Below are 23,122 nucleotides of genomic sequence, written 5' to 3' on the forward strand. Positions count from 1 at the left end.
TTGAGAAAGTGTAGAAACGCAGGAGAAGTTGACAGAAGCGACTTCTTTCTGTGATTTAGAGCGATTAAACAGTAAGATAAGTGAGTGCGATAAGCATAGTGACTGGATCGTAGTTAACAAATTAGATAGTGTTTGCTTATTATCAAATAACCACAATGCTTACCCAACAGTTGTTGGCTACTCTGTTATAAACAGCGATTTATTTCTTAGAATTTTTATTAACTATTTATTTTAAATAGTTTCCTTATTCACTGATGACATTACATGAGTCAATAGATTCCAGAATGTTTGCAGTAGTTTGCATGCTGCTTCTTTAAATGTGTGTTCGTATAAAACAAAATTTTGGTGGCTTGGTTTCAGCTAGTTCGGTAATTTTCTAGTAACAAAAAATGAACATGGTATTCTCATGCTATATTTTACAATTACTGATTCACATGTCCACTTGTTTTCCATTAAATGGTATTAATGTATGTTTCTGATCATTCAAGGCGCAAATTACGATTTATGTATTGTCACTCTGTGGAGCCATGTTAAAATTACAAAGATGCACCTGAAAATGTTCGAAATATTGCGAATATGAGATTTGCAGCATTACTAGGCATCAGTGAAGGAAACTATGAACATGTTTACTTTACGTTATCGTATTTGAAATGACAATTTCTATTTATGCAAGACGCGTTAAGTAATGATACATTCACTTAATTGGACAGACCGTTTTGCTGGGTGTGCCAAAGTTCCGATATTTGCTTGACCTCTGCTGTGACAACACGACGCCGGCTGTGAGGCTTTGTTTCCAGGTGGCGTTGCCTGACGACGGCGAGCTCTACGCTGCAAACTGCAAGCAGAGTGACGTCGCTCACGACAAGCGTGAGGCTGCCTACCGTGCTGCCATCTTGTGGCGCCGGCCTGCAGCAAGGGGTTAGTTGCGTGGCGCACCGTTCGATGGCAGGACTAGCCGTCGCTGATTTCATTTCGTATTCTTACGTTTTGCAGGAACGTGTCTTAACCAACTGAAGTTCTCACAGTAGCATCCATTACTTACTTTATTTACACAGCTGATATATGTGGCAGTGAAGTGTAACCGTTCGAAATGGCGTAGAAGTGTTCTGAGCCTCGTTGCAGAGAAAATTATGAAATTGAGCCACGAGTAGTAAAACTGAAATTAGCAACATTAATGTTTCATGTGAGCAAGTGAATTTAATGGGTGTCCAAAAGAAGGATTACAGATACTCGCCAGATTGTATTACGTTTTGTAGTATTTTATTTTCAATATCACCACACATTTACCAGTATATAAGGAACACACACTGTCTTGTCCTACCCCATCCTAGTACACTGCATAAGATTTGTCCACATTTTCATACACACTCAGCAGGTTAGAAGCTAGGTGACACATACCTGTTGTATACAAAACAGAAATTCGAATTTTTTTTTTTGTGAATCAGATCATTTTGCTTCACTAATTAGTCTTTGTTGTCAGTGACAAAAATTCAATTAACAGATGGGCCATGCAATTCTTTGCCTCCATTTCTCAACTGTCAATTGTTTGCAATCTTCCTTGCTATGACACCCAACCCGTTTTTCAGTTTAACATTCCGTTCGCATATTAAAATGTTTCACATACAATTGGATCAGTAAAGAAGATCCAGATCAGACAAAGTACCCACACTTTGAAACTATTTCAGAACGTACATAACTAAGTATGGCGAAAATCTCTGCAGTTAAAAAGCTGCATGATGTGGAGAGACCACAGATAATAAATTTTTGTAAAAAAACCTTAATTTAAAGTCTCATTATAAAAACTATCTGTTACATCTGTGCAAAATATTTTCAATGAGAGGACTGTTGAAGGTTTCCTAGCATTGGGGGACCATCATCTTACTGAAAGTTTTAACAACACTGCTAAATTCATCAAAATTAATTTGTACATGGTGGAACATTTTAAATATTAGCTGACCAGGTAATCTGTTTCAAGGATGCACTGCAGAAACCACTGTCAGATATTTAGAAAAATGTTTATCATTGCTGGATATATGGAAATGTTGTCCTGATCGCACATTTGGATTATCCAATGACAGTCATTTGCACATACCTTGTGCCACTCATGCTCATCTAGAAATGACCAAGTATTGCACTAAGGACTCGAATTTTGAATATCTTTTGTCAGGAAAGTTTCAGACCGATGCTGTAGAAAAATAATTTGGAAAATATCAAACAATGGCAGTATGTCACTATTTGGCATCTCTGGGACAGGTATTTGAAATTGAATCCAAGCTAAAAATTCAGGCCCCGCTACCCTTCAAAATTCCATCATCTGTTCTTGGAGGAGTTGGAACAGATTTAGATTCTTGGGAAGCTGACTGTGTTGATGATGTCACCTTACCACCATCACGAGCAGACACTGGCAGTATAATGGATTTCAGTGAGGATCGAAAGAAGCTGACATGTGATACAAGTAAAACATATTTAGAGCGAGATAAAACATTATCAGCAATAGAAAATGATGAAGCCAATAAGGTTATTAATGTTATCATTTATGCTTATTGGGATGTTAAAAACATGGTCTCTGGAGAACATCAACACAGCTTCATTAGATGCTCTTCCCAGAGAAATTTACTTTTAAGATTAGCTGTTGATGCAATTAAAAAAGAAGACATCTTGCTAAGGTAATTTTGTCGTAGTCAGGTAGATCACACAGATAACAGACTTCTTCGGTGTGGAATAAAATGTAGGGTATAACATGTTTCTCGATAATTATGTTAAAAAAAATAACGATAGCCATAACAGTAATAACAGCAGAAAGGGAAAAATGTCAACTGTAAAGCAGTTTGGAATAAGTTTTGTCACAGGTTAACAAACATTAACATTTGTCATTTTCTCCACATTTATAATTTTTTTCTTGATCTGTGTAATTTCATTGTTAACACTAAAATTGCATAATACTAAGCCTATATTTTACTTACAAAGTTTTCATTTCATTAACGGAAGTATTCTGGTACATATTTGACACAGAGAGATGGAGGTGTCAGATTTATGAAATGTCTCATTTTGCTTTGTTGGTTAAAACTTGATAAGATGACAATTTACTATTAAACCGATTCCGGCGACAATATCGATAAGATCTTTGGTGACTCATTTATGTCTCATTGAATTACATTTTTGTCGAGGTGATTAAGCTTACGATCACCAGAATATTTTGACGCGCGAGTCGCTGAAGTGGTGTCAACTCGAAAGACTTGCACCTGGCAAATGGTCTACCCGACATGAGGCCCTAGTCACACGACATTTTATTACCAGAATAATTACTTCATCCTATCTGATAACTTTTACTAAAAGTATCTCTATCATGTATTGTAAATTACAGGCTGTGTTTGATGTTGGTTTCACTCGTAATTTTGTGTATGATCTGAAACACAATAGAAGGAAATCACATAGTATTGTAACCAGCGTAATATGCATTTTGCACTACAGCGTACTGGAGCCACATAGTTTCTTTATGAATGATAAAGGGCGGCACTATTTCTCTGTAAATGGCGAACAGATTGATAGTCGAGATGTAAGTCTCGTGATTTTGTTAGGCTTTCAATCTTGTAGTACAATGGAGGTTGGCAGCGACAGCCTAGCGGCGATGACGTCACAGTTGCGCCATGAGGTCTATGTTTCAGAAGCTGTGGGTTCAGCCCCCTGCAGCCTCCTGCGCGCCTGGCTGTCGACAGTTGAATGTAACGCCGGCCTCTATTCATCGAAATGTGTTCCAGTATCGAACACGCTCTGCTACAGCTATATTTAAACAACAGAAAAAAGTTGAAACACGTTTTATTAAATCACACTTTACAAGGGAAGTGATCACCAAATTTGAATCTTATTATTTTATAACACCTTTATTATTTCTTGCAGAGCAAATTTATTTTGCTCGCTCGAAACGCATCAGTTCTAGTGCTTCTGGATTTTGAAATGAATGACCTATAGTCATTATAACGCATATTACTTGACATATACTCCCTGGGGCATTCAGCTTATGAAACGTCGTATCGACTTTTGAAGTGCTGTCAAACAGTTTCTTGATTCTGTTCAGATGCAATACTGCCTCAACAGCTTTCGCTGGCTCCAAAACAGAACGTGGATCACTAATTGATAGCTCGACCCTACATGTCCAAATGTTCGACATAGGTTACGGGAGACAGATCACATTCGAATCTGCTCCCGCCAAAAATTGTTAATCACACTAACACGTAAAAAGCTCCCTTACAGTTTTTTTTTTTTTTTCTTTATTGTATTTCAATTCCCCATCGGGGCGGGCTGGCAGCAGCATATGCACTGCTCTTCAGCCGAAAGACATAGAACAAAACAATAGAAGACATTTAAAAACAGCAAAGGAGAGAAGAAGGCGAACATAGATATACAAAAGGGAGAACATCATGGAAGGCAATATACAAAAAAAAAAACGGGGTGACTGTAAAATGGAGATAAAAAAAAAACTGTTTAAAAGTAGCACACACAAAAAGCCACACTCTGCGACGATTAAAAGAACACAAGGCACAGTATGACTGGAGCATGAAGGTGTTGACGGATGGCATAGCACACTGACGGCGAACCTCAAGGCAGTACACAATGAAAATCACACCTCTGGACGCACACGAGAAATAGCACGAAACACAACACTGACGTGGCACACTGATGATGATCAATACAGAGGATCTGCCAGGTTCAAGGAGATGAGGGAGACCTGAAGAAGGGAGGGAGGGGAAGAGATGGGGGAGGGGAATGGGGGTCGCTCGGAAGAGGGCCAGGTAGGGAGGGATGTGGGAAGGAGAGAGGCAAGTATGGGGTGCAGGGTCTCAGGGGAGGGGGGGGATGGAGGAGAATCCGCTCTGGGAGAAGGAGGAAAGAGGAGAAGGGGGCCCTGGGGAGGGGGGGGGGGGGGGAACAAGGCCGGGTTATAGTTGGAAGGAAGGGTATATGTCACGGCGAAGTTCGTCATCCGGGAGGGGGAGGCGTTGGAAATTGCCCTGATGAAGGAGATGGAGGGTGTGGAGGTGGAGAGAGGGAGGGATACAGCGATAGAGGCGCGGCAACGGGCGAGGGGTGGAGAGGAAGGAGGAAACCAGAGGGTGGGGGGGGTCAACCCTGCGAACAATGTAAATCCCTTACAGACAGTGCTGTAAACTATACAACATATGACACAAGTTGTAGGAACGAGTATTAAATATTCTTACAGTAAATTACTGGAAATCTACGTTGTCTTATATCAAAGTCTTTAAAGAACAAGAGATATGAATTTGCTGAGATGAACTCTACTTCAAATACTTTCCGAGAAGACGTCAAAATTTGAAATAAACGTGACTGTCATCTGTCGGCCGCTACTGGAAGGTGAAGGGCGGGCCACACAGCTGTTGCCGGCCGTCGCCAACAGATGGTAGTACGTTAGTCATTCCCACGCAGTGAATGTCGACTTCTCTACTGAGAAACTAATTCCCCACAAAGTGGAAGACTAACGGCACATAAACCAGTCTTCAGAGTTCAGGGAAATTAAACGATATTTTAAATTATATAAAAACGTGGCTATAAAAACTTTTGATACTTTTAATGCATATCATATCCCGAAATAACGTCCATATCATCCCTGGTTCCATGGGCAACATATACGTTTTGATGATCCTCACATTCCATCTCCGGCGGTACACCGAAAGGTTACCGCCCTTCGATAGTGCAATTTTCGCGCTAATCGAAGTGTTAGGGGTTACAGGTGCCCGCCAGCCAGCCAGCCAGCCAGCCAGCCAGCCCAGCAGCAGCAGCAGCAGCAGCAGCAGTTTCCCGGTCCCGGCCTGCAGCAGTGGTCCCGCCGCCAGCCAGCCAGCAGCCCTCCGGTGCCAGCAGCAGTCCAGGCAGCAGCAGTCCCGGCAGCAGCAGCAGCAGCAGCCGCAGCCGCCGCCGCCGCCGCCCCGGCCCCGGCCCCGTCCGCGGCAGCAGCGTTCCTGCCTCTCGCCGTCGCCGTCGCCGTCGCCGTCGCCGTCGCCGTCGCCGTCGCCGTCGCCGTCGCCGTTCACCGTCGCCGTTCGCCGTCGCCGTCGCCGTTCGTCGTCCCTAAGTGTGTGTCCTGTCCTTTTAGTGCTGTGTTTTTTCTTTCTTCTCCTTGTCGTCATGTCTGCCCCCACCACCACCGTCACAACCACCACCACCGCCATCGTGTATACGTCCCCTTCCGCCGCCTCCACCACTATCACTTGGTGTGCCCAGTCCCACCCCCCTCCGTCCATCCCTCCCCTCCTCTCTATCCCTTCGCCCTCGCTTTTTGTCGCCCCCTCTCCCGCCTCTTCCTCTCGTTCTGATCCCTTCCCCCCACTCCCCCAGCCTGTCACTGCCGCTCCGGCTCGGGTGGTGGCCCGTCGGGCCACTGCCCACGCCCAGCTCTCCCCGTCGCCATCGCCGTCACCGCCGCCGCCACCACCACCACCGCCATCTTCATCGACTTCCCCGTCGCCGTCACTGCCACCTTCGCCTGCACCGTCACAGTCATTATCTCCGGCGCCGACTGCTGCGTCCGTGCCGGGACCTGCCCCTTCCCGCCACCTCCCCATTGTTCCCGTCCCTCTTATCACCACCCGCCCATCTGCCGCTGTCAAACGCCCTAGTGCCGCCCCCACTCCCTCTGCTCCTAAAAAGGCTCCACCCCGCCCCCCATCCCCACCCCAAAATGCCATGGACGTCTCCCCACCAGGCCCCGCTCCCTCCTCCTCCTCCTCCTCCTCCTCCTCCTCCTCCTCCTCCTCCTCCCCACCCGGTCTCTACAAATATCTCCTGTCCCGTCCCGATCCTTCATTCCTCGAGGCCCGGAATCTCTCCCTCCTCCTCCGCCAACATTTCCCTGGCGCCCCCATCTCTCTCCTTACGCCCAGACGGGATTCCGTTCTCATCTCCTCCCCCAGCCCAACCCTCCATACTGACATCCTCTCCCGCCTCCCCATCACCCGTTTTGGTCCTAACGCCTCCCTCACCCCTGCTCCCTCCCCATCTCCTACCCGCCAACCCCAACCCCCGCGTCGCCCGCCGACCCTCACCGCCGTGATCACTCGGCTTAGCCCGTCGATCACGGAGGAGGAGGTGTTGGCGGAGCTGAAGGCCCATCCCACCTTGGAGGTGCGGGCAGTCCGCCGCATTTTTAACGCGACCGGCCCCACCCGCCTTATGCGGGTGTTCTCTGAGGACGCCCCCTCCATTGACCGTCTCCTGAAGGAGGGTGCCCTCCTCTTCAATCAGCGGTACAAAGTCGACCCCTCCCGTTCCCCCCCTCAATCCCTGCGCTGCCAGAGATGTCTGCGCTACAATGCACACACAACAGCCGAGTGCCGCGAGGCCCCCACCTGCCCGCATTGTCGCCAAGCGCACTTCCTCCGGCAGTGCCCCAACCTCCAATCCCCTCCCTCCTGTAATACCTGCAGCCTCCCCCACCCTACCTACTCCCAAAAGTGTAAAGCCCGGCCCCCTCCCACCACCCCTGAACTCACCGTCCCTGTCCGTCCCCTGGACGCCCCCACCCCTCCTGGCAATTCCCTTCGTCCACCCCCCCACTGCTGAGGACATCATCAGGTTCCTCACCATTGTCCTCCAAAACGTCCATCCCTTTCAGCGCCCCCACACCCTCCAACAGATCTCCCTCGCCGCCCGTTCCATATTCCACCTTAAAATGTACGCCACCTATTCCAATAACCAGGCCCATTTCACCTTCTCCCGCCTTGACACCCTCGTCTAAATCCTTATCATGGCGCGACAGCATCGTATCCTTTTCAACAATATCCGCTCCCTTCCCGCCAACAAGAACCTCTTCCTGCACACCCTTGCTACCCACCGTGTGGATGCCTTCCTCCTCAATGAAACCTTCCTCCAACCCCACCACTCCATCCACACCTCCCCCTATCTCCTCCACCGCTCCGATAATCCCCTCCCAGTTGCGCGTGGCGGAGTTGCCATTGGCCACCACCGCCAGATCCCCGTTCGGCTCCAACCTCTCCTTCCCGACCCCACCGAACACCTGATCCTTAGTCTCTTCTTCCCTGGCCTTACCGTTACCTGCGCCACCATCTATGTCCGTCCTAACGCCCCTCTTCCCTTCGACTTCCTCTCCCACATTGACCGTACCTTCTCCTCCTACGTGATCGCCGCCGACCTCAACATCCATAGTCGTTCCGCCGCCCAGTTACGGCGGTGGCATCGGTTCCTCTCCTCCCTTCAAGGCGACCTCATTCCCATCCCCCAGCACACCCGTCCCGAATCCAACTCCACTCCTGATGTTATCCTCTCCTCCCCCAACCTCCTTGGCCGCATAACGGTGGATGTCCTGGAACCTATTGGTAGCGACCATCTCCCTGTCCTCCTCACCGTATCGGACGGTCGTCGCCCTCGCCCCGACCCTCGTACTGATCCTCCCCCTAAGTCTGTCCACGATTATTCCCGAGCCGACTGGAATGCCTACCGGGATACCCTCTCCACCCAGGTCGATAGCCATCCTCTCACCTACCACCACCCTGACGATGTCACCCATGCCGCCTCCTTTCTCCAGCAGACCTTGTCTGAGGCCGTGGAGGCCCACGTTCCTACTGTCGCCATCCACCCCCACCGTCCTACCTTACCCCCGCAGGCCGTTCTCCTCCTCCGTGAATCCCGTCGTCTCTACCATGCCTTCCTCCGCACGCGTGACCCGGACACACTACGACGCCACCGGCAACTCCAGCGACACGTTCGTAATTTGCTCGCGGCTAAGAAACGCCGGGACTGGCGACAGACATGCACCCGTTTAAATGAAACCCTACCAATCAACTCGTCCAAGTTCTGGTCGGCCTTCCGTCGCCTTACCGGAACTAAACCCTCCCCCTACTATCCTCTTCTCCACGATGATCACCCCTTCCCTGACGCCCTTAGTAAGGCCAATCACTTTGCCTCCTACCTCTCCGATGTTTTCTCCATCCCCGATGATCCCCAGTTCGATTACTCCCTCTTCCCGGATATCCGCGATCGAACTGACACCTCTGTCCCTCCCCTCGCTCCTGGTTTCCAGTACTTGGACAACATTACACACACGGACCTCAATACCCCTATCACTACACAGGATCTCATTGATACACTCCGCACAAAACGCAACACCGCTCCTGGTCACGATCGTGCCACCTACCGTCACCTTCGTGAAGCTCCTGTCTCTTTCCTCTCCACCCTGGCCAGGCTCTACAATGTAGTCCTGTCCACCGGTTACTACCCCGACCTGTGGAAAACCTCCCGCATCCTCATGTTCCTTAAACCTGGAAAACCGCCGTCCGCCGTCTCCTCTTACCGTCCTATCAGCCTTACCTCGGTCTTCAGCAAGGTCCTGGAATCTATCCTCACCCGCCGCATCCACCAGCATCTCCGCCAGAACCGCCTCCTTCCCGTCACCCAGTGTGGCTTTCGGCCATCCTTCTCTTCCGACGATCTTCTCCTTCACCTCACTCATCTCCTTTCCGAACAGCTTAATTCCCGTCGCTCCGCCATCTTCCTCTCCCTTGACCTCGAACGCGCTTATGACCGCGTCTGGCATTCCGGTCTCCTCTTCAAGCTCCAAACCTTTGCCCTTCCCATTAACTACGTCCGTCTGATCGGTTCCTTTCTCTCCCGCCGTCCTTCCTATGTCACCATCCATAACACAGATTCCTACACTTTTTTTCCCTCCGCCGGTGTGCCCCAAGGCTCCGTCCTCTCCCCCCTTCTGTACCTTTTGTACACGGCGGACATGCCGCCGCCGTCACCCCCCGTCCACCTTCTCCAGTTTGCCGATGACACTGCCTTCCTTGCTCTTGCCCCCACCCTGCAACGCTCCCAACGCCTTCTCCAATCCCATCTTGACCGCTTCACTGCTTGGTGCAACCAGTGGTTGCTTAAGGTCAATCCCTCCAAAACCCAGGCGATCATTGTAGGCAAAACCACTCCCTCCTTCCGCCTCCTTGATTTCTATCTCACCGTTTATGGCCGTCCCATCGCTCTCACCCCCACCCTTAAGTACCTTGGCGTCACCCTCGACCGTCGCCTCTCCTGGACTCCCCATCTCCAGACAATCCAAGCCAAGGCACGTTCCCGACTCCGTCTCCTCAAGCTCCTTTCCGGCCGAACGTGGGGTCTGGACCCCTCCACCATCCTCCACACCTATAAGTCCCTCATCCGCCCTATCCTTTGTTACGCCCATCCAGCCTGGATCTCCGCCCCCCCTTCCTTTTATAAATCCCTCCAAATCCTTGAACGCCATGCTCTCCGCCTTGCCTATCGCATCCGTCTCCCCTCCCCCACGCGGATCCTGTATGATCTTATCCCCTTCCCTCACCTCCTCCTCTTCCTCGAAAGGATACGAATCCTCTACACCTCCCGTAAACTCGATCCTCCTCACCCACTCGTCTCCCCGATCCTCTCCCACCCCCGCCCGCTGCCGCGCCTGTACTCCCATGTCCCACCCGGTCTCCATCTCTCCACCCTCCTTACCCTCTCCCAAGGTGGCTTCCGCCAGCTCCCCCTCCCTGATGATGTCCTCCTCCCCTGTATCTACCCCTCCTATCAACTATGATCCTCCCCCCCCTCCTGTGTCCTTTCCTTCAGGCACCCTCCCTCCCCCCCTTTCCCTTCCCTTCTCTTTCCTTTCCCCCCTCCCTCCTACCCTCTCCTCCGGGCTTCACCCCCCCTTCCTCCCTCCCCCTCACTCCTTTGCCCATGGCATCTCTACTCTCCCCTCTCCCATTTCCCCTTCCTCCTCCTCCACCTCCTCTCTTGGCAGGTCCCCGGACTCGTACACGCTGAGTGAACATTCGCGCGCCGGAGATCCTCGCCATCAGTGTCTCGTGAGTGCCGTTGTGTTTCGTGTTCAGTGTTCCCGTCATACTCCATCGTTCACCTGTGCCATCGCCGTCTTCAGTGTTAGTGCGTCGTGACACCAGTTTGTAGTGAATTCTCGTCAAGTGTGAACGGCTCCGTGTTTGTCTTTATGTGTCTACTGTTTTATTACCCACCGTTATGTCACATTTGTGTATTCTTTCTGTTCTTTCTATATCTCCTCTACGGCTGAAGAGCGGCGTACCATGCTGCTGACAGCCTGCCTGTTTGTACGGGTTTGAAAATAACAATAAAGGAAAAAAAAAAAAAAAACCTCACATTCAAAACTGACTTTCTTTCTCACAGTCTTCAAATCTTTCTGGAATCCGGTTCCCACAAGTCTCATAACGCAAAACTTAGTTCGAGAATAACAGGGAGATACTGCAAGACTCACATCGCATTTAATTGACACATTTCTCAATTCTTTCACTAAATTTGTAGACGCTATCTGTTCACCCAAATGCGGAATATTCGCCAATGCGCCACTAAATGTACAACAGAAAACACTGTTTCTTCTTTTCATTTGCAGTCTTCCTCCTCTATCTGAAGTGAAAGTCCAAAGAAGAGAAGACAGCAAGAAGTAGCTATTTGTGTTTTTCATGGTTTATAGGCCTACTGGGGAAACTTGCAATGTAAAAAAAAAAAAAATGAGTAACGCATCAAGCTTGGTACCTCTATGGTGATGTGGAAAACCGAGCATTGTTAATAAAGAAATTAATTTTGTGTTTTTTTCGTTTGATTTCTTTATCGTGTTGCCTATAGTTCACAAAATTTAATTGAAATACCAAGTTGATAATTTCAACATAAATTGGACTATGCACATAGCTGTCACTGCTTTCACAGGTAAAGTATGATTATTCACTAGTCCTTCAGTTTGCATGTTTCTTAATCAATTGTGGCAAAAGAAATCACTGACTCAAGGCATAATTTGCTTGGTACACATAATTGGAAATTGCTTATTTAGTTGTAATTTTACATTTTTAGATTATAGTATTCTCTGAGAGTTTATCTTGCTGCCTTTCTTGGGTGTGGTTTTTCTATATTTAACAGGTTTACTGATATGGTTAATGACAGATGTTTCACCACCAGCTAAGGTATACAGCATTAAGTGTGCTGTGCTGTTGTCGCTGGTGGCAGCAATATGGTAGTCAATGTGTTAAGGGGGCACATAGGAACCTTGAGAGTAAAGTATATGCATCTATAATAGTCTTGGCTAAAAAGATACAGCTAGAATGCTAATTACTGTTTGAGCTATTATCCTTTAGACAGTTAATATCTTATGCTAAATATGTATTTAAAACTGAATTCGTAAACAACTTTCTAGTCATTTAATCGTTTGGCTTTATAGAAATTGAAATAAAAATACTGCAGACCCAAAAATCGCCTGGAAATGGTAAGGAATATCAGATACAAGTAAGTATTTTTGCTCATTAAGAATAAAGTGTAAAAATGCTGCTATCTGGTTATTACCATGAGACCACTGCACACAAAACAGGGCAGTGTAAGACTTTGTTCCCTGGTTCTCATTGGCTGAAGCAACTAAAATTAAATTTCTGAGAAATGCGGGAACTTTGTTATCCGTATATCCCCAGCATGATTTAAAATTTTTCCAGTGAAATGGCACTGATAGTGCATAACATATTTTGCAACTGAGACTAAGTACTTAAAAATTGATGTGGGGTATGTATTTCAAGACACACTTGAGAACCAAACCTGACATTTGTATTGACACACAAGTAAACACATCTGAAAGGCACACTGGGTTACACAAGCATTAGCTGTAGGTATGGAATGGGTAATTTACTCAGAAAACTTGCTGTATGAATTTTATTGTAAAGCACACTAAAGTTAAGGGAAAGATGCAGTGCACAGATGAGATACACTTGGATGGGCATGAATTGGTTTTGCTTAGATATATGGAAAATGAAATGTAGTATTATATTGACATATTTGGTGCAGTTTCCTGTGATAGCAACATGTGTGAGGTGCAATTTACAGGAGAGATTACATTGAACCTGTCATGCATGGTGTACTTTTAGTTGCAGTGCAAGGATGATGCCATCCAGATTTGAAAATTAGGGGCCTAGAAATGAAACTCTCATCAGTTTTAATATTTAAAAATAAACATGCATGAAAATGGAAGCTTAATTAGGACTTTCAATTAAATTGTAAAAATTTTCATGTTTTGCACATTAAGTGCAGCTGACACTTACAAGCACAGGGTTAGTGGCTTACGTTGACATTTATAAGTGTCGGCCACAGCTAACATATTGAAGATTTTAAAGTAACAAAGTAGTTGTTGACATTTTGATATTAATGGATAACAGTAAGAACCACAGCAATGAAATGATGTAAATTACTTAAACCAGGAGTTAAACAAATGTACATAGTCATCACACCCAGTTCTTAGTCACTGCATATTTGTGTGCTATAGCTAAGACAGTAACCTTTTGTTTTCTCATCTGATGTGGGACACATGTCAGACCTTCCTTGTTTTGCTAGATCAACTCCAGGTTTACAAGTTTCACATTTCAGAATTTTGGTAATTTGTAGTCCTACCTCCTGTGGAAAGTGGGGTTGATAGCTGTCTTTTCAGATACGGTCTCATCAATTGCCATTTAAGGAACTTTAAGCAAAAATGTAATTATTCAATTTTCTGTCAGTGTAGAATATACCACTTATGTATTTACCAGAGAAATATTCATGATGGCACAGAAGAGTGAGAGTCCATCTTCTGGAGCACCTGCTGTGTGGAGTAAATTGTGCACTTCACATCCAGTGGTGCATCAATTTCTTCTTAGGTAGTATCACAGTACTCTACTATCTCAGGCTGTTTATTGTGATGCTCAGTGGAGCAGCATTATGCCTTGAAGATACGAAACTAACAGCCTTATTAAGCTTTTGGATGTAATATATCCAAAAACAAACGAGTTTTACATTTAGCTGTCAGGAACTCCTTTTGAATGTTTCTTTTTATTATTATTGTGTGTGGCCTTTTTGTGTCCTCTTCCCAGTTTGACATGTACATCTGATTAGCTTAATGAGGATATTTATGGCTACAAACAAAAAATTAAAAAATGTGGTGACTATGCAAATTTAGATAACACACAAGTTGGAATTAAATCTGCAGATATGATCCACCAATCCAAATACAGTTTCAAGATTATCCTCCAAAACTTTACAAGCTGAGGAAGTAAGCACAGATATTTGGACATCATAGCATGTGTTAATAAGCCAGATGTTTCAGGTATTACAGAGCACAGGTATACCAAAAAAGAACCTTATTATGCTTCCATTAACAAAGCATTTCTGCTCATCGTTTAGCAGGGAGATCAAGCCTTAAGGTTATGTTGCAAAAGTGGCAAAAATTAGGGCCCCAAAGATGTAAGTTCTTTAAGTGTTGAAGGTGACACTGAACTTTCTGCAATTAACTCTAGTTGTGGAAGGACACACAATTTTGGATATAGACAGACCTCCATCTGCAAGTACAGATATTGTTTTAGCTAATCTCCATCAGTTGCTTATAGTTAGAGATAGTAAACACTCAGGGAAAATTGCTGGGTAATTATGGTGATAATTGTTCAGTCTTGTTGTTGTTGTTGTTGTTGTTGCGGTCTTCAGTCCTGAGACTGGTTTGATGCAGCTCTCCATGCTACTCTATCCAGTGCTAGCTTCATCACCTCCCAGTACCTACTGCAACCTACATCCTTCTGAATCTGTTTAGTGTATTCATCTCTTGGTCTCCCTCTACAATTTTTACCCTCCATGCTGCTCTCCAATACTAAACTGATGATCCCTTGATGCCTCAGCTTTTGCTGTCTGAAGTGAAACAAATTATCTTTTGCATGATCAACAGCCTTTCCTAGTACTTGGCCAAATGTAGCTGTCCTTGACAAGTTTAATTATGGTATTAGCTCGAGGGTGACTGTTCTTGTACACCTTTATAAACACTTGCATGCGAAAAACAGCAGCAGACATGATAAGGTGTGGGAGGTAGTTGAGATGTACTAAACCACAATGAAGTTTTTTACTCCCTTAAAATACAGCTCTTTTCAGCTGAACTGACATGTCGCCACTCACATAAGCTCATCTGTCTACATGTTGGCTGCTTATTCTGACACATATTTGGCCAATCAACGGAATAACAAATTTCATTGACCTCGAAAAATAGTTGGCCACCATCTTTTCAGTCCCTTTAACATGTCTCACATCTGTGGAAAATTGACTAATAATTCTAACTGCCAATACCACGTCAGGGAAAGGTTTCCTTAGGCTATGTAGAATCAAAAGTGGTGGGCTTGTTGTCTGCATTAACTGTATGCAGTATAAAACGATAGCCCAAAAACAGCGTCACTTGAAAGGGTAAAAACAGCTTAAATGTTACACAGTGACCAAGTACAAATTTAGCACCAATCTCGTTCGTTACAAAAAGGGATGAGCAACTTCATCGAACCACAGATGGCAGCAACACCTACACCAACATACTCTACTGAGGACACCCTTCATGCTACACAGTCCCTGACAACTGTTTGCAAAAGCATAGGTCATCAAGTCGGCCACAAATTCCCATACTTTTTGAAGATTTGACATGCTACAGAAGAGGGTGGGGCGACTTGTGATACTAGATGTGTCTCGAGGTTGACATCCAGTATTTGTTGGGCACGTTGCATATCTGATGTGTGTGCAGCAAACTATGAGCTCTTGTTGGTACATGTTACTGATGGATGCATATCTGCAGGATGTGAACAAATTTTGGTTTTTGTTTAGCATTTTTAAGTGTGGGATGTTCATTATGGTTAAAATATCTACAAGTATGAATAATAATACGTGGTAACAGTAAGTAAATCACATGTCATAACAGTCTGGTGAGTTTAATCATTTGTTACCATTACCTAAGATGCACTTGATGTGTAACAGGTGATTAAGATTAATATTTCATTACAGAATTTGGCGGAGTACACATACGGGGCTTGTAGCTCTTGAATTGTGTGCTGATGGCAATTTATTGATACTGGTCACAGGCAATTGGATGCCAGTATATGAAAGCCAATAAGAATCGCCAAACATAATTATTACTTTCAGTAGGTGAAATGAATTGATTGTTTTAGTTTTAATATGCAGAGTGCCAAAATAACTTATACGTTTCTGGTTATTATGAATTTTAGGGTGGGTTACTGATTTTCTTAGTTGTTTGATGAATGGAAAAAACTAGATGTAGTGCCACAATGACCTGTAATGAAGCCTGAGGCCTAGGTTAGGGCTGGAGTTTGATCACTCTACTGTGAGTTGGTGAAGCCAGCAAATATGAATGGAAGAAAATGTAGGTGTGCTGACAGACTGATCTGCAGAGTACTAGTACTGCAAGACCTTGAAACATTGGAATGTGACATGGTGAGCTACAAAGCCAATGAAGCTCGAAACAGAAGTACGACTGAAATAAAAAACTGATGTGTGCTGGAGCCTGAGATATATGTTTCACATTACAGTAATGTACCTGCGTGTCTTATTTCCGATTTGGCCAAAAACTGTGACTAAGTGATTAAATTGTAACCTAAGAGAATAAAATACCAACTAACTTTCTTTAGGGGCCATAGAAAATTCCGAATGAGCTTCTAGATTTGCAGTTGACAACCGGCTTTGTAACTGCACTTTCATCCAGTGTTTTAATTAATATGTATTTGCCTGTCTGCTGACATGTAACAAAAAAAAGACATATGCCATCTAAACAGTGATTTTTGTTTTATTGTGTCTAGTATCAGCAGGTAACTTTTGCCACTAATTTAGTAGAGACTACAGTCAACTTCAATTTGGTGCATAATTGGCACATACAGCTCTCAAAAAATGAAACTTCATTTTATATGTAAACTATACTGAGCCTAGTATGAGTAGATTGTGGTATGTATTTTGCACTGCGCTTGAACATGAGTACTTTTTTAAACACTACAGAAGAAGGAAACCTATAGCATTGACAAGAAAAGGAAATTAGGTAAGTCAGTATAAATGTAGCTGATTTTGCAACTTTCTATTATTGGGTTTTGACACTAATTAGTTAATGAATAGACATTCTTTTAACATGTTCTCTAAGCAATCATTTTGCAAGTATGGAATGTAAACAAAATTTTTGTTAAGTGGCAAAATATACTTTAACTTTGTGAAAGGAATCTGATTCTATACTTCAGCAATTACTTTCCTTACCAAGGAGTGCCAATAATTTCAGAAAACACTGAGTACAGGCACATAGATATTTCCATTACTGCACAACTATTAGTATTTTAAGATTTCTTAACTCCAGCATAATAAATTAATTTTCATTTTTCGGTTACAAATGTTAGAATGAAGTGGCAACATAAAATTTATTAGTGCTTTCAGATGCTTAAAGCTTAATTAGAACTGACATCAGATCCCATCAGAATGAAAAACTGTTCATATAGACACAAATGACGATTTACTACGAAATATCCTAAGCATAGCATTTGCAACTTCCGAAAATTCTCGAAACTGCATTTTGTTTCAAGTTGATATACATTTAAATTCTGGGTGAAAGATTTTTTGAATGAGGATAACATTGCTAAAATGGGATCAAACTTGCTTTACTTGAATTTCTTTAAAATCTGATAGATGCTTCCAGATAAAATGTTAAGCTGAGATACTATACCTTAATACACATTAAACTATTCCAAGGCTATGGCCTCTATTTTGCTCATAATATATTTTGTAACTTAGTATTTATTGTAAGATTTTCAGATATTGATGGCTGCTTTGAATAAGGTTATTCTTACTAGTGTAGTCATTGTGTCTTCAGCTGCTTTACAGTTATTCATAGTATTTCAACCTATTTCTACAACTGCTAAAAAATATCCTCACATTAGTACAATAACTAGGTTACTCGATCTTTTTCACATTTGAGTCATCATTATTACACCTCCTTCTGCTATAACTAGGTATCTCTCAGGATTTACTGTTAGATCACAATACTCACTTCAACAAATATGCAAATATTATATCAGTGAGCATTTCTCTGCTACAAATAGCTATCTTGAATTGCCCAGGTGTTCCTTAATAAGAACTGTGAATTATATGATAACTGTAATGCCAGAGGCAGATATCTTGAACAGAGGCAGATATCTTGAACTACACAACTGTAATACCTTAACTTCATACAGGGAAATATTTGTTGTCTGTTTATATTGGCAACAAAGTTTGGTGAGTATTTTTCCCCGTTCTTTATGGTTTTGTCCTGTTTATGTCATAAAGAGTGAAAAAATCGTGGGTGTTTGTTTGGTTTCAGAGCTCTCTTGTAGTACTAATTTGTTAGTTATGAGTTCCAGAGGGAAAATATGATGGAATTTGTTCTATAGAATTTGATGTCTCTTGCTTGTATGTATAACAACATTCTTCTGAAATACTATAGCTTTGAAATCAAATTTCAACACTTTATTTCTCTTTTCTGTTTCCTTCATTTTCTATGGATGCAGAGTGCAAACATTTTTTTAAAAAATTTTGTCAAGCTGAAGAATAAGGAAAGTTTGAAGTATAGAATGCACAATATACTAGAATATGTTTCTGTTCTTCTGTAAGTACTCTTGATTCTTCATATTTCCTGTGTGAGAAACCACTCATATCAGTCCTTGCCAGTGACAATAATCATGATTCATATTCGCCATCAGATATCTCTCCTTATACTTTGGAATATCAACTAACATCTGGTCATGAATCAGATGAAGAGCCACAAAAATGAGCAAATGATTATTTGAAGCAATTAAAACCAACTGATGGTAACAAAGTTCAGAGCTATTGTAGACAGCCAATGAATGTGACATTACTGATGTGCACCCCTTTAAAGAACAGAATTTAGAGACATAGGAGAAACACTTTCAAGGAGAACCAACGCCATAAAAAATATAAAAACATTGATAACTCAGGGATATAAATGTTTTGAAAATCAGATACCAGTGCAAAGAATCCTACATTTCATTCAGGGAACTCCATGTTCCAGGAGCTTACATGAAAAATCCATGTTGAGACAACTGCAGAAGCAAATGTCATAAGAAGAATGTCCATGCAGGAAGGCTGAACATTTTTAAAGATGTTACAAATTAGAGATGTATAAAAAAGAGACTTTATTTGCAATAATTCAAGCAAGATCTTTAAAAAAGTTAGCACATGAGTGAACTCCAAAAGAAACTTCACTCTTATGTTCTACTTCCTATGAAGAACAGAATGAATTCAAGACTGCAAGACCATGTTTCTGAATAAACTTGGAATCTGTTAAGGTGTTGTGGTAACAGCGATGAAGAAAAGAGCAGTCAAAAACACAAGTGAAGAAGGCAGAAGAACCATCATCTAAGGAAATTTAATTGACCAGAAATTTGGGATGGTGTGAGGAATCAAACTGAAATTTTTCAGTGGCTCAAGCTTAGTACTTTCACAATGGAAAAATAATAAAATACCTCAGATTGTCACTAAAACATCACACTTGTACAAATCTGTGCATACAGAGCATATTTACAGAAAGACAGTTTCAGAGGATTATAGTCTCTGTTTTCATCATCCCGAAAAAGATCAGTGACGTCTCTACACTGCCTAGAGTACCGCTGGGGTCAATAAAGGAGCACTGACACCTAATTATAATGCTCAACTTTTAGAAACAGACAGTGCTCGTGAGGAGAAGAAACGAGATGGAGTGAGCCCAAAACTTACATAGGACATCTGTAAGCTGAAACCTCTGTTTCCAGCAAGTTTTGTTGACAGCAACTGATCCCATTAACAATGGTTTGCTTTATAAGCAGCGACTGAAATTTTTTTTAATTTTTCAGACAATGACATAAAGTGAAAACAAGAAGAGTGTTTCATGTGTTCGGAAATACAGGGAAAACGAGGAAGATATGAGATAGCAAGCTATTTGTATGGATGTTGCTATTTGTATGGATGTTGAAGTCTCTACCTGCAATGGTAAAGCTCATTTTAGCGATTGTTGTGGAAGACAGAATCCCAACAAATTTTCTGATGTGCTCGTCCGGTATTCAGGAAATATCTAACCTATAATTAATCAAACACTGGAAGATCTAGCCTAGAATCCATTGATTTAAAATTCATGTTTATTCATCACAGTGAAATGGAATGTATCTCATTGCATTTGGCAGTCACAACAGAATTTTAAAAAAGTAAAAGTGGACGGGCTGCTGACTGGAATGCTATTGCTGAATGTGCGAGAAGAAGGGGGTGACAAACCTTATATTGCTCGTGAAACAACCCATGAGAAGGTTGTCAGTTGACAGTATTATGTGAGTTGTTAAGATGCTATTCAATCTGTATATTGAGCAAGCAGTAAAGGAAACAAAAGAAAAGTTCGGAGTAGGAATTAAAATCCATGGAGAAGAAATAAAAACTTTGAGGTTCGCGGATGACATTGTCATTCTGTCAGAGACAGCAAAGGACTTGGAAGAGCAGTTGAACGGAATGGACAGTGTCTTGAAAGGAGGATATAAGATGAACATCAACAAAAGCAAAACGAGGATAATAGAATGTAGTCGAATTAGGTCGGGTGATGCTGAGGGAATTAGATTAGGAAATGAGACACGAAGTAGTAATGGAGTTTTGCTATTTGGGGAGCAAAATAACTGGTGATGTTCGAAGTAGAGAGGATAGAAAATGTAGACTGGCAATGGCAAAGAAGGCGTTTCTGAAGAAGAGAAATTTGTTAACATCGAGTATAGATTTAAATGTCAGGAAGTCGTTTCTGAAAGTATTTGTATGGAGTGTAGCCGTGTATGGAAATGAAACATGGACGATAAATAGTTTGGACAGGAAGAGAATAGAAGCTTTCGAAATGTGGTGCTACAGAAGAATGCTGAAGATTAGATGGGTAGATCACATAACTTAAGAGGAGGTATTGAATAGAATTGGAGAGAAGAGGAGCTTGTGGCACAATTTGCCCAGAAGAAGGGATCGGTTGGTAGGACATGTTCTGAGGCATCAGGGGATCGCCAATTTAGTACTGGAGGGCAGCGTGGAGGGTAAAAATCGTAGAGGGAGACCAAGAGATGAATACACTAAGCAGATTCAGAAGGACGTAGGCTGCAGTAGGTACTGGGAGATGAAGAAGCTTGCACAGGATAGAGTAGCATGGAGAGCTGCACCAAACCAGTCTCAGGACTGAAGATTACAACAACAACAACGAAAGGAGATGTGATCAGGAAACCAGTTAGATGGGTAAGACCGAATGAGGTGGTGCAGTGGTTAATATACTGGACTCGCAATTGGAAGAACTATGTTGTAAACCAGTATCTGACCATAGAGTTTTGGGTTTTCCGAGACTTGTCTAAATCGCTCCAAGCAAAAGTTGGGATGTTTCATTTGAAACGGCACGGCCGATTTCCTTCCCCATCCTTAACACAGTGCGAGCTTTGCACTGTCTCCTATGACCTTGGTGTCGATGGAACGTTTAATCTTCCTTCCCTCTTCGGATGGGAATATCATAAAACAGCGTCCATTTGTTAAGCGATTTAAAGAAAACTTTGGGGAAGAGTTTAGACTCAAAACTCTAACAAGAAAACAAGGACAATCAACAAGACCTCACTGTCAAACGGTTTGTACATGCTCGTCCTGCCTGTAACAAAGGAAAATTACGACGATGTTATGTCCATGTGCATATCAGTGCTTCCCACACAGTACAGTCACAGTTTAAAATAACAGTCGCGACACTTCGCCTCGATTTTGTTGCCTACAGCGCCAGCAGCGCCCCAAGCGGCTGGTATGTTGAAATGTGAGTTCGGCGCGATCGTGAAAGCGAATAGTGATTGATTATTTTGATTTATACAATGGTTTATACTATCGGGAGCGTTTGTAGCACAATAAATTGCAGCAACAACAGGAAGAAGACACCACAGCTGTCTCTTTTTATGTTTCCTAAGGATCCTGAGAGGTATATACCATCATGTTACTAAACTGTATCGTCAGGATTCAGTTGCAAACTGTATGTGTATAAATGATGAATGTATCGTTTTAGGAGCAGAAAATGGCTTGTTAATAGCAGACGAGAAGACCTTATGAAGAAAGACCCAGTTTACCTGTATAATAATATTAGGTTTTGTCCGCTACATTTCGAAGAAAACCAGTTCATGAACGCAGACAATAACAAACTCGTGTGGAATGCAGTACCCACACTGTTTGACATCCTAAATAAACCACCTCAACTGACGATGAAGAGGAAACTGCCACAAAGATTCGACAGTCAATCTAAAGTTGTGAAACAGTAGTATAACACAGAAGCAGCCAGTTCAGCTCTCCATGTATCAGTGCCAGAATCGTGCGAATCGTCACCACAGATGTGCTTTGACGATAAAGTGGTTAGATTAAGTGCAGCTGTTCATGTCTTACAAAAGCGTGTGAAGTGTCAGAATGTGCAGATCGAGAGAAAGTATTACAGGACAAGGAAAGTGCCTACAGACAGATTGTTTGAAAAATAATTCAAATATTTGGTTTTTCGTGGAATGTAATGTAATCATCTCATTATAATGTTTTCAGCATATTTCTGCCACTATTTGGCAGTTGCTTTACCCACTTTGAATAATATAAAGATTAAGGTCGTACTTGTGGCAACAGGCAACAATGACACACACAGTAGGCCTACAGAACGATAAACGCGCTGTCGATAGCTTTTGCATGTAGATGTACATGTCTGTGCTTCTTACATGTGAATCTGTGTGTTTATATTCTTTTGATATCAACATGGTAACCTGAATTCTGTCCAATGTCACAAGTGTTTCTTCACGAATGTGTTGTAGCTTACCACTCTATTCATGGTTTTTGTCCATACTTGCACTTATTTTAGAATCATTAATAGAAACATATTTGCCTTCCGATACTAAACAAACTCTTGGAGGCAAGAAAATAACTCGAATAATTCGGAAATTACGTAGGAAATGGATGTAAACAAACATATGCTTACAACGCGACTGACGTTCACCTTACCTGCTGCTTGGAGCGCTAGTGTCGCTCCATCTGTCGAACGGCAACTTTTACAGTGGTGAGTGTCGCGACTGTTATGTTAAACTGTGGTACAGTGAAGATTTAAAATTGCGAGAAATTTTCAAACGCATTTCTTCAATAACAGCTATTTTAAGTTATGTAGTTGTTATACTAAAATAGCGATAAGGATTTACCAAAGGGATAGAGTAGGTATTCTACCTTAATTTAATTTTCGCAATTTATCTTTCCGGTCTTTCCAAAGTCCTTATCT

General features: G+C 43.1%; 1 protein-coding gene across 1 annotated transcript in view; it reads right to left on the reverse strand.

Moving 5' to 3' along the window:
* Positions 1–3,383: 3,383 nt before the first annotated feature.
* LOC124719783 (glycine-rich cell wall structural protein 1.0-like) overlaps positions 3,384–23,122 on the reverse strand; it is a 45,959-nt gene continuing 26,220 nt past the window's right edge. The window contains exon 2 of the mRNA XM_047244980.1: positions 3,384–3,406. Coding sequence (XP_047100936.1) covers positions 3,384–3,406 — 23 coding nt within the window. The remainder of the gene's footprint in view (positions 3,407–23,122) is intronic.

This window comes from Schistocerca piceifrons, chromosome 11, assembly GCF_021461385.2.
Source record: "Schistocerca piceifrons isolate TAMUIC-IGC-003096 chromosome 11, iqSchPice1.1, whole genome shotgun sequence".
Taxonomy (NCBI): Eukaryota; Metazoa; Arthropoda; class Insecta; order Orthoptera; family Acrididae; genus Schistocerca; species Schistocerca piceifrons.